General features: G+C 46.0%; 1 protein-coding gene across 1 annotated transcript in view; it reads left to right on the forward strand.

The window, feature by feature from the left end:
• Window positions 1–13021, forward strand: part of SEZ6L (seizure related 6 homolog like) — a 294911-nt gene that overhangs the window by 251035 nt on the left and 30855 nt on the right. Inside the window, exons 9-10 of the mRNA XM_007947985.1 lie at window positions 5402–5598; window positions 10995–11224. Coding sequence (XP_007946176.1) covers window positions 5402–5598; window positions 10995–11224 — 427 coding nt within the window. The remainder of the gene's footprint in view (window positions 1–5401; window positions 5599–10994; window positions 11225–13021) is intronic.

Raw genomic sequence — 13021 nt, forward strand, 5'->3', positions numbered from 1 at the left:
CTGTGAAGTCAGCTTAAGGAATAAATGCATGCCATCTACCAGGTTTCATACTAGCCTAAATGATGCTCCCAAGCGATTGATGTTTTCATGGTACTTGTAATCCAAGAGGCCCTTCCCTGCCGCAGGTCAAGAGCCAACATCAGTCCCACTATGTCTGCTATCAGGTTGGCTCTCTGCTAGGCTTTTGTACCATAGCATGTGCTGAGCACCTACTATGTGCAGTGGAAAGTGGTAACCCCAGAATTCCAGTATGTACTGGTTAGGGTTTAATATGTCTAGTTGGAAACTGGCAGAGGGTAGGTGGAGCCTAGGGGCTTTGTCCTGATGCCATATGTGTACATCAAGCCGACCGACTTTTATGTACAGAAGCTACTTTGGGTGGTAGTTTGGGGAAGACTGATGGAGATTATCAAAACCACTTGCTGTGGATTGGTTCTGACTAATGGCAGCCCTGTGTGTTAGAGTACAGCTGTGCTCTGTGTGGTTCTAAATGAGTGATTATTTGGAAGTGAATCACCAGGCCTTTCTTCTGAGGCCCCTCTGAGTGGACATAAACCTCCAACCTTGCAGTCAGAAGCTGAGCCTATTAACCATTTGCACCACTCAGTGAGCATGGACATTATTGTTGTCATCAAGTGCCGTCAAGTCAACTTTAACTCATAGCAACAATAGGTCTACTATGTGTCATAATAGAACTGCCCATAGGGTTTTCTTGGCTGTAATCTTTCCAGGAGCTGATTTCCATGTCTTTTCTCCCATGGAGGAGCCACTGGATGGGTTCAAACCACTGACTTTTAGGCTACCAGCTGTCTTAGGCTGTTGTTGTTGTTGTTGTTATGTGCCGTACCTCCAGCCTTCTAGTTAGCAGTCAAGTGCTTTAGCCACTATGCTACCAGAGCTCCTTGTCTTAGGCTGTTGTTATTGTTGTTATGTGCCATCGAGTCAAACCCGACTCATAGCGACCACTCCTTGGGTTTCCAAGGCAGTATCACTATGGAAGTAGGATTGCCCAACCTTCCTTCCGAGGAGTGGCTGGTGGGTTTGAACCACCAGCCGTCTGGTTAGCAGGCAAGTGTCTTAGCCACCATGCTACCAGAGCTCCCTGTCTTAGGCTAGGTTTTCTAAAAAAGCAAAACCAGTGAAGCTTATAGAGAGAGATTTATCTCAGGGAATTGACTCACACAGTTGTAGAGGCTGTCAAGTCCTAAGTTCCTGGGTCAAACATCAAGCTGGAGACTTCTCCCAATTCACTCAGCTGCAGGGGCTGATGAATCCAAGACCAGCAGGCAATATAGCAAGCTGCTGGCTTTGGCAATGACAAATCCAAGATCAGCAGATCAAATGGCACATTACTGGCTGCAAAGCCAACAATCTCAAGATCAGCAGGCAATCTGACAGGCCACTGGTTCAGCTCCAAGAACCACACCTGATAATGAGCTGGATGCAGGATCCGGATCCAGCAGACAATCAGAGATCTTTCCCAGGACATCCACATATATATCAGAAGCAGGTCACACTCCTGAGGAAACTCTCATTTAGCTGATTGGCTGCTCATAGCGCATCTCATCATGGAGGTGATGACATTACATCAGATCTCATCATGGAAATGTCTACATCACACCTGCTTAAACCTTTTAGAATCATGATCCAGCCAAGCTGACACGCAACCGTAACTATCTCAGCAGATGAATGCTTAACCATTGCTCTACCAGGGCTCCTTATGGAGATTATCAAACCAAACTCCACTGCCATCAAGTCAATTCCAACTTATAGCAACCCCCATTGGGTTTCCAAGGCAGTAAATATTTACAGAAGTAGATTGCCCATCTTCCTTTAGGGGCAATAAAAAAAACCCTGAGCCACTCATTTGAGATAGTTCAACATGAGGGATTGTGTGAGGAAGATATTGTGATCAATAAACTCCCTGCCCTCCAAAAGCAAACCCTCCACAGTGTCTGTCCTGTTTTGTTTTGATTCTTACCACACAGAGCACCAACACGGACAGCTCCCATTCCCCAACACCTGCAGCAAACGTGGCCTTTGGAGAGTGGGTGGGGGAAGGTACCTGTTGTCACTCTGCTCAAGCACATGGGCCGGAGCCATCACCAGGGACGGCTGTTCTCAGCAAACGTCAGTGTCAGGAACTTCACTCGAGGCCGTTTCCTGGAACATCTCTCCTCCATCAGGTGGAGCACAGGCTCCATTGCCCTGCTTGAAACCCCTCAAGTCAGGAGCGAGTAGTTGGACCTATGAGCTTGGGAACATAGTCGCAGGGGACATCAAGCTCAACTGGTATAACATACTGCACAAAAACATTGTTCACATCCTACTTTGGCGAGTAGCGACTAGGATCTTAAAAGCTTGCAAGCGGACATCTAGATGCAATGATGGGTCTCTTCTCATCCAGAACAAAGAAGAACGAAGGAAAACAAAGATTCATGGAAACAGTCCAAGCAACTGGTACACCATGTGATCCTTAGCCTATACAACTGTGACACCAGAAGAACTAGATGGTGCCCGGCTACCACTGTCAACCACTCGGAGGGGGATCTATGTAGGAGATCCTGGACAGAGTGGGAGAACAATGCAGGACAAAACTCAAAATCAATTTTAGAAAAGGTGGGGGCAGTGACCAGGTTTGCTGGTCTGATAGAGCCTGATGGACCCCTGAGACTACGGGCCCTAGCTGCCCTTCAGGTCTGGAATTGAACCCACACATATGGCTTCCAGGCAAACAAAAGACAGGCATAGGAGTTGAACATTTACCTGAAGTAGATACACTCCTTGGAGAGAACAATCGTGGGAGAAAAGAAGGGCTGTGTATGCACAGGGAGACAGCTCAGGGGGCAGGAGTGCATGAAAGGAAGGACATAGAGAAGAGGTAACTATGGGGAGGAAGTGGGAGGGAGCTGTTGCATTGTGGGAAATTGTAGTCAATGTCATGAGATAGTGTATGTGAACTGCTGTATGGGAAGTGAATTGGCACTGTAAATTTTCACCCAGATCACAATTAAAAAAAAAAAAAAAAAAAGGCATAGTTCCTATATTGCCAAACCACACATCAGGCCATTTATTGAAATCCATTAACAGTCCCAAGATCAGCAGACAACGTGGCCAGGCTGCTGAACGACAACTTGGCCAAATGCAGGATCCAAGTGTGCCAAAGAGCTAGAGACCTTTCTCAACGCTTCTCTCTATATATAGAAGCAGACCACATCCCTAAGGCAGCTACTCAGCTGCTCCAGTCGATTCCACCCTGGGGAATCACTCCATCCAGCTGCCCAGCCACTCAAAACCAGGCCCAGCCAAGTTGACACATAACCTTAACTACCACAGCAGGGTTGGAACAGACACTGTCAGTCACATCCCTTCTGGTGGTGGGATCAGTGGGACTTTTAAATGGACCACTGGCATGTGAGTTCTTGTATCATATTTGCCTTCTGAACATAGTGCCTCGTACAGAGTAGCTGCTCAAGAAAATACTAGGAAGAGGGAGACAAGGAGAGTGGACAGACGTGAGAGAGAAAGAGAAGAAAGAGGAAAGGGAGGAGGAAAGAGGGAAAAACAGCTCAATATCTGTGCACGGACACTGCAGCCCAACCTGGCATTCTCTCAACAGACATGCATTTTACTCAGCAAGCCTAACAAGGCACAAGTTGCTGTCGCCGCCTGAAGTGTTTTCTGAATTATTAACTGCCTACTAGAGTCCAAATATTTAATGTCAAGGTATTTTCTTCCATTTTGAGTCGTGAAAATGTGTCATCCTTTATAGTATGAATAATGACAGCAGGTCCAAGCATATTTGATGAGTAAGGCTCCTCTCTTACATTCACTCCCACCCCACCCCCTAAACATAATGGATGGATAACCCAGTTGATTCTGAAGGATTTGTTCCATGATGAATGCTGTTGTTAGGCACCGTCGAGTCAGCTCAGACTCATAGTGACCCCACATACAACAGAATAAAGCACTGTCCAGTCCTGTGCCGTCCTTACAATCTTTGGTATGTTTGATCCCGTTGTTGTAGCCACTGTGTTAGTCCATCTCAAATACGGTCTTCCTCTTTTTCAATGACCCTCTACTTTATGAAGCATGATGTCCCTCCTGGTGTCCAAAGTTGTTGTTGTTGTTGTTACGTGCCATCGAGTCGGACTCGACTCATAGCAACCCCTCCTTGGGTTTCCGAGGCGGTATCACTACAGAAGTAGATTGCCCAACCTTCCTTCCAAGGAGTGGCTGGTGGGTTTGAACCGCCAGCCTTCTGGTTAGCAGTCAAGTGCCTTAGGCACTGCGCCACCAGAGCTCCTCAAGTAGGTGAGACAAAGTCTCACTGTCCTCACTACTAAGGAGCATTCTGTCCTTTCATCTTAGATTAACATGGACATTATACTTACCAATCAACCAGCAAGTTCTGCATCAAAGAAGCAAGAGCCGTGCCATATCTCCAGCACATAGCCCAGTGCTGACATGTAACCATCATTCATTAAATGGTTGTTGATGTTGGAATGTGTGGCTCATTGCCTCCATGGACAACTGCCTCCTTTGCAATGAGACCAGAACTAGATGATGCCATCTGCCATTACTGAACACTTTGGTCTAAGATTCTATAGCAGAATTGTGATCAAAAGGGGGAAAATGCAGAAAAGAATTTCAAATTGTCATGACTCCAGGTTTTCTGGAGTCGTGGAGACTCCAGAGTCAGGAACCCCTGAAGCCATTGCCCTGAGGTAATTTTTAAACCTTAAAACAAAAATATTCCCTGAAGTTGTCTTTAAACCAACCAGTATTTTAGCTTAACTAGTAAAGAAGCTCTGCCTTGAGCACTGTGCTCTTTTAAGAACTGTCTACATGGGATCAAACTGACAACAGCAACTGGGAAGATGAGACAGGAACCTTAGGGGGCAGTGAGTTCATGTTAGTGAGGGAGCAGCAACTCAGAACAGGAGGGTGAGAAGGGGTGCACAACTCGAAGAACGTAATCACTGTCACTGTGGGATTACTCTATGTTTGCTGTGTGTATTCTCATGACAATAACAAAATAGATAAAATTTTACAAGACGGTCACTGAGGAAGGGAGTGATGGGCGCATTGAAGGGGATGCTTCTATTATGCAAGATTTGGGTGTACACGGAGTGTCCTGTACAGGGAAGACCATTCCACAAATGTGCCTTCCAAGCCCATTCCAGCCACAAATCCACATATGTTGTGCTGGCAGGAAGGGTGAGCACACCTTGGTTACATTCATCATCTATGCCAACCTCCAGTTGCATAGGGCTTGGGGCGTGACATGTTGGATGGCTTCAGAAATGTTTGTTGCCTGAAAAAAAAAAATTAATGAAAGGCTGAGTGAATGCCTTTGCTTAACCCTCTGGCTTCCTAAGACTTCTCTCTGTCCTCCAAGCCTGAACCTCAGTAACAGCGACATCCTGACCATCTACGATGGTGATGAGATCATGCCTCACATCCTGGGGCAATACCTTGGGAACAGTGGCCCACAGAAGCTGTACTCCTCCACGCCAGACCTAACCATCCAATTCCACTCGGACCCAGCTGGCCTCATCTTTGGGAAGGGCCAAGGATTCATCATGAACTACATAGGTAGGTGTCTCACCTGATTGATTTTTTTCTTGGTGTTTGGGATGCAGGTTAAGAGTTCCTGTAGAGATGGGGGGGGGGAATTGTGCCCCATAGGCCTTTCATTATATTGGAACAATAAATATAGGCGGTTTTCTCCGTAGTTTAGCTTAATCAGTAAAGAGTGGCTGCTATGAACACTGTGGTCTTTTACAGAAATGCATGGGATCCAATGGACAGTAACCACTTGAAAGATTAGATAAGAAACTTGGAGGGTAGTGAGTTGATGTTAATGAAGGAAGACCTATTCAGAAAAGGAGGGTGAGAATGGTTGCACAACTTGAATGAAATCAACGTCATAGAATTTTACACATACAAATTGTTGAATTGCTGTGTTTTTGCTGTGTCCCTTCAAACAACAAAAAATCAAATATTTTTAGTGTGTATGTTTGTGTGTGTGTGTTGTGTGTGATTTTTAAGAACTTGGGCTCTCTAGTCAGAAGGACCAGGGCTTGAGTCCTAATACTGTCATCAATGGCTGTGTGACCCTGGGCAAGTCACTGGACCTTTCTGAGCTTCCTTTCTGTCCTGTGTGAGACGGGAGAAATGTTTGCTGTTCCACAATTTTGGTGTCAGGATTTTACTGATGATGCCCAATAATTTCAAGATTCATCATGTTTTATCTGTGGCCAATTAAATTTTGTATCATGAACACACTCCCCTATATTTGCAAATTTTCAAAGCATCTATTTGCAACTACTCAAAGCATCACCTTCTTCCCTGCATTGAAGCTTGGCTCTCTTGGCAGCCCTGTTGAATGGAGTCAGCTCTTTCTCTCCTGCTCCACACGTTTTAGGACCTTGAGGTGTGAGAGAGGTCTTCCCTGGTCCTCACTGTGGCCTCCAAACCATTGTAGTGTAGTGCCTAAGGCACTTGACTGCTAACCAGGAGGCTAGTGGTTCAAACCCACCAGCCACTCCTCAGAAAGAAGGTTGGGCAATCTACTTCCGTAGTGATACTGCCTCAGAAACCCAAGGAGGGGTCGCTATGAGTCAGGTCCGACTCGACAGCACATAACAACAACAACAACCTTAAGACAGCCCATCTCCTTTGAAGTCCAAACTAAGTTCACACTTGACCACCCAATGGCCCCTCCCTGTTGCTTTCATCCACCAACCCTTCCTTCTTCACTCTGCACACTCTGGCACCCTGTCATGTATTACTGGTTCCACCATCCTCCTCTGCTTAACCTCTAAACTCTGCAGGGTCCTGAGCTCCATCCCAGACCCTGCCCTCTTCCAACCCCATACCTTAAAATAATACCTATATTCCATTGCCACCACCCGTCTGTCAACTTGTTGCACTCTGGTGGCTTGTGTGTTGAAGACCTACCTTCTTCAGATGCCCAGACTGGTGGATGGTACACCCTGAGGATCTCAATGAGCAAGTTTCAGCCAGCAATTACGGGGCATGTTTATACTATTCAGGAACTAGGTTGGCATCTTGAACTCCAGGATGATGTGAGAAAAGGAGGATTTATTCAGGCAAGTCTTCCACTCCACCACCACCAACCACCAGATACCCTCGGACTCAGGCAAGACCCCACATCTTTGATTCTTTCTTCTCCTTGACTGGAACCATTGCCCATCTCCATCTAATGTCATTGTTCTCTAGGTACCACCCTCTACATCAGAAACACAAGCCACTCCCCCGATCATTGGCCATGCCGAGGAGCTTTGTGCATACTAAAATGAGTTCCTTGCCTTCTTTATTTCCAGTCGATGAACATTTTTCACGCTTGCCTGCTGTGTGCCCCCGCTCAGAGAGGCTAACACAAATATTGATCCTCTCTTTTCTTCATGTTTGTCAGGGGCCCTTTTACTCCTCGGTTGTGCTACCGAATATTTTCAGACTTTTGTTGCTGCTGCTTTCGGTGGATTCCGTGCTCTTCAGTGGGCAGTGCCCTGGGGCATTGTATGGGAGCCCCCCTTGGCTGCTCAGTCAAGGGCCCTCCAGAGGCAGCCACTTTTGCAGAGAGATGTTCTCATGACTTGGCTTCACTTTATCTCCCTTGACTCCCACTCCCTCGACACTGAAGAATGAGGTCATAGCCTTACTCATTTGTCTTCTCTGATGTCTTCATTCTTCCAAAACTGCATTTAGCTTGATGGCAACAATCTGACTCTCCAAGGCTGACCAAGGTTAACCAGAAAGTCTGGCCAATGCTTAGTTTGGTTATGTCTTGAGAAGGATACATTCTTGTTCATCGAACTTGAAGCTAATATTTGTATAGAAATTTATAGCCGGCAAGCACTTTTATATATGTTATTTTATTTCATCTTCAAAAGTATTATCTCCATTTTCTAGAGAGTTTGGTTCACAGAAATTCTTAACACCTCCTGTGTGCTTGACGCTAGACGCTGTGCTAGGCACTGGGCTGTAGGGATGAATAGAAGGTTGTCCCTGCCCTAGAGCTGATTACTACAAAAGGGAGGTGGAATCCTATAGATAGGCAATGAATGTCAAGGTCATGTGCTGGTGCTGTGGGAGAGGCAAGACAGGAGTTCAGAGAACACTTCCCAGGGATACACAGCCTGCCTACTGTGAGTAACAAGCAAACAAAAGACAGAGAGAAAACATTTATGGCTGTCCTTACCTCTTTCAAAGAAACACAGAGTTTGGTCACAGGATAGGTATTTGCTGCTCTGGGTCTAGAGTTCACCAGATACAGATGTGCCTACCATTCAGTGGGGGTATCAGAATGCAGGGCATTCTGATTACTAAGTGGTGGGGGAAGATTCTGTGGTCTTCTAGAGAATTCTGAAACTTCTAGGTCAAGGCCAAGGCCAAGGCTTATCTCCTATGGCTGCTGTCACAGCCTTCCAGAGGAATACTCTGTGCAGCTTGATTAGACATGAGTGCTATGATCGATTAGTGATGTCTGTCACGAGCATAAGACTGTGAATACAGACAGGCTTTCAGTGCATTTGGGTATTTCTTCCAGCCAGAAGCTGAGACATGGTGCTAATCTTGACCATGAGGCTGGAACCATGATTTCAGATCCCTCTATTTCTGGTGCCTGTCACATAATAGGTGCTCACCAAATCTTGGTCAAACAAAGGAATGAATCTTAATCGGTGAACTTAGTGTTCACACAATAGTGTCATATCCAGTATGTTAATTAACTTTTACATTGCCTTTTGGGACAGACCAGTTACCATCAAGTCAACTTCAACTCATAGCGACGCATGTGTGTCAAAATATAACTGTGCTCCACGGGGTTTTTAATGGCTGATTTTTTGGAAGTACATTGCCAGATCTTTCTTCTGAGGCACTGCCAGATGGACTCAAGCCTCCAACATTTCAATTAACAGCTGAACCCATTAACCATTTGTACCACCCAGGGACTGATTACTGGCCCCACTCTACAGATAAGGACACAGAGGCTCAGAGAAGTTAATTGACGTGACTGGAGTCACACCAGCTTCTTAAAGAAACAGGATGAGAACTGAAGTCTTCTGATTCCTGGGATAGTTTGCTAATTCTTGGCAGAGCTAACAAGGACCGCTGGGGGAGGGAATAGATAATGCCAGGACCACCCCAGGTGCTTGACATACATGCAGATTCCTGAAACACGGTCTCTGGAGGTGGGATCTAGGGACAAAAGAACAGGAAGGTTACGAGATGTAGCCACAGCCACCCAATTAGTAAGCAGTGGGGCCAAGATTTGCACCAAAGCTCTGGCTACATGTTTGGCAGCAGTAATTACTGATGTGATGAATGTTGCAAAAGAGATAGGAAGCCCAGTGGGAGTGTGTGTCCATGATACGTATCCATTTTCATACCCAACAGCCAGACAAGTAAACCTCTCTCAGCATCACAGTGTTTGGCACAAGCCAAGCCAAGTAGCTAGTATGTGCCCCATGCCTCTTCCTGTGTCCATAGTCTGAACATTGGCAACAGTGACCCAAATCCAAGGCTTGGCTTTTTTGCAAAAGTCTAAAAGTAGAGGCTCCTGTTCCCCACCAAGCAATTCCAGATGCCATTTCCCTCTCCCCATCTCCTCGCAGACACCCATGAGATCTCCTTCCCCAAAATAAAAGCGTGAAGAAATCCTGGAAAGAAGCCATTACTTATTTCTCGGAATGACTTTCCTGCAGACAATGGGGGTGCTTTGCTCTCCCCAGGAGCACATAAGAGCTGCAAATTAATTACGAGACATAATTAGCTCTCTTCTCAAAATCTGTGCAGTGGGCACTTTGAAGCAAGAATAGGAATAGTGGGCTTTGGGATTGCTACCTTAGTAACGAGGGTTTGTAGGAGGAAAAGAGAATTTCTCCAGAGGCGGAGTCTGTGACAATAAGCTGTGTGTGTGATGATAACATGGATGCAGGATTTTCTGGAATAGGGAGCATGGCTAATATTCACTGAGGATATGCAATGGGATCTAAAGAATGCACCAACAATTTTCATAGTTTATTTTAGTGTAAATAGACTAAATACACTAAATAGATACTTTTAATCACCAAGTTCATAGATGTACAGAGGTTCTTAGGATAAAGTTGACTGTATTAGTTACTTACTGCTGTATAACAAAATACCCCCAAATTAGCAATAATTTATTATCTCACAGCTTTTGTGGGTCAGGGATTCGGGAGCACCATTAGCTGGATGGTTCTAACTTGAGCCCTTCCATGAGACTGCAGTTAAGACGCCAGTCAGAGCTGCAGTCTTATCTGAAGGCTTGCCTGGGCTGCAGGATCCACTTCCAACCAAGGCTTACTCACGTGGCTGTTGGCTGGAGGCCTCAGCTCCTCTCCACTTGGGTTTCTCCAAGAGGTTGCTTGAGTGTCCTCACAATATGGTGTCCAATTCCTCCTGAACGAGTGATCCAAAAAGAAGAAGGTGGAAGCCACGATGCCTTTTATGACCTCACCTTGGAAGTCACCCACCTTCACTTCTATACTAGCCTACTGATGACAGAGATCATTCAATTTCATGTGGGAGGGGACTATATAACAGTGTGAATTTCTAGAGGTGAGAATCATTGGAGACCATTGGAAGCTGGCTAACACAGTCAAGATATGACTATGTCCTCATGAAAGGTGAAAAAACTCAGACACAGAGGAGAAAGATTTACCCAAGGTCATTGCTAGGAAGTGGCAGAGGTAGGGCTCCATCTGACTCTAAAGCTTGAACCAGTTTTACCAAACCAGGAGAACGTTCGGTAAGGTTAGTGGCCCGTGGTAACAATATAATCTCACTACAGAAGAGTTCTTATAGTTTAAGGGACGTGGGAAGGGCATTTACTTGTTTCTGGAGACAGCGCCTTCTATTTGCCTGTTCCCCTGACATTCATTAAGGAAAATACAATATAAAAGGTCAACTCCCCAAGTCAGAATGGTGTTTTTGTTTTAAAGAGGTGTCCAGAAACGACTCCTGCTCGGATTTGCCTGAGATCCAGAATGGCTGGAAAACCACTTCTCACACGGAGCTTGTGAGAGGAGCCAGAATCACCTACCAGTGTGACCCCGGCTATGACATCGTGGGCAGCGACACACTCACCTGCCAGTGGGACCTCAGCTGGAGCAGCGACCCCCCATTCTGTGAGAAAAGTAAGAAGAGCCTTGTTTTCTTCCTCTTGGTCAACGTAGGGTAAATCTCTCCCGTGAGTTATTTTCTGCATGAATGCAGAAGACATTGTTTGATGCAGAATACAGCCTCCTCCAACCCCATCAACTCATTTCGGTTGCTCCAAAGAGTCATTTTGTAGCCCTAGGGCAGGAATCTCAAACTCAGATGCCTTCAGAAGCCTGATAGATCATGGAAATGAGTGAAATAGGCTGGGTGTGAGGCAATAGGGAGTAGTGTGGACTGTGGTGAATGGAAATGTACATAGCCTTTGGGAAACAGCATTCCTATTCAGAGTTTCAGAACACCTATAGTAGCCAAGCAAAACAAGTCCAAGGTGGCATTTGGACCCTCAGCTCTTAACCCCTGTAGTAGGTCACTGACTTCATCCAGAGAACATTCATCCACTTCCCTGGAGAAGTATCCATTCCACTTTCCCGGTTCCTTCTCCTGCCTGCTCACCTGTTCCTGTGGCCCCCAGGAATGCAGACCAGGCAAGGCTGCTGATAGCTGAATCTGGTGTCTTGAAAAGGGGTTAGTGCTTCTACACTGGTTTCTTTACTGACTATCTGAGTGGGAAGAAGAGCTAATCCTGGAAGTCGCCTCTTTTCCCAGCCATTTGCCACCTGTGCCCCAAATAAAGCTCTAGTCCCCAACCCTCTTGCTGGGAATTCTTGGTGACACATTGATAAACGTCTTCAGCATGGCCTGAGTCACCCTCTGCACAATAAGAAATATTAAGCAAGAGCAGAGAAAGGAGGTACAGAAGAAGGAATGTGGGGCTACATATAATTCCTATCCTAATTACTCTGACATCAAAGAATAGTCATTACCATTGTGGGAAACCTGAAAGAACCTGCCAAAGATCCTGCAGAAATTAGCGATGCAGATGCCTCTATTTGTTTTATAACACTCTGTGTTGTTTTATGTGGAATGTGATAGAAAATAATTTAAATACATACAGAATGAGGCGCACTATGCGGTGGTGATGAGAGACCTGCCACCAACTCATGCATGTGGGCACTGGACTAAACAGAAGGTCAGTAGTTCAAACCCACCAGTTGCTCCATGGGAGAAAGATGAGGCAACCTACTTCCATAATGATTTACAGCCTTGGAAACCCAATGGGGGTCGCGATGAGTCGGAATTGACTCAATGGCAGTGCGTTTGATTTTCCAGTTTGGTATCACTGTTACTTAAAATGTGTTAAAGGCTGCGGGGTGAGGGGGACTAGGAGGGGATTTAAAGTTGTTCTCTATGGAAAGACCTCATTTGCCTCCATTTTTTCCAAGAAAAGGCCCAAATTGGAGCACAAATATTTGCATTTGGCCCCTTCTGGATGTAGGTGTTTATGTGCCCATCCTTCATCCAAGGTGGCGTCCCCCACATAGCGTTGGTTGCTTTCTCTTCTAGTAGGATGAGGTCCCTAGGTCTCCAAGGGCCACTGAAAATACTATGGACTTTCAGAAGAATGAACACATCTGTCCTGAAGAAGTGCAGCCAGAATGTTCCTTGGGAGTGTGAATGGCCAGACTTCATTTCACCTACTTTGGTCATGTTGTCAGAAGGGACCAGTCCTTGGAGAAGGATATCATGCTTGGTAAAGTGGGAGAGTCAATGAAAAAGGGGAAGGCCCTCAACGAGATGGATTGACACAGTGGCTGCAGCGATGGGCTCAAGCACAACAAGGATTATGGGGATGGCCCAGGACCAGGCAGAGGTTCGGTCTATTGTACACAGGAGGAGCTCTAGTAGCATAGTGCCTAAGCCACTTGACTGCTAACCAGAAGGCTGGCGGTTCAAACCCACCAGCCAC

The sequence above is a fragment of the Orycteropus afer genome, unplaced genomic scaffold (genome assembly GCF_000298275.1).
Source record: "Orycteropus afer afer isolate SDZICR_OR568_19922 unplaced genomic scaffold, OryAfe1.0 scaffold00197, whole genome shotgun sequence".
Lineage (NCBI taxonomy): Eukaryota > Metazoa > Chordata > Mammalia > Tubulidentata > Orycteropodidae > Orycteropus > Orycteropus afer.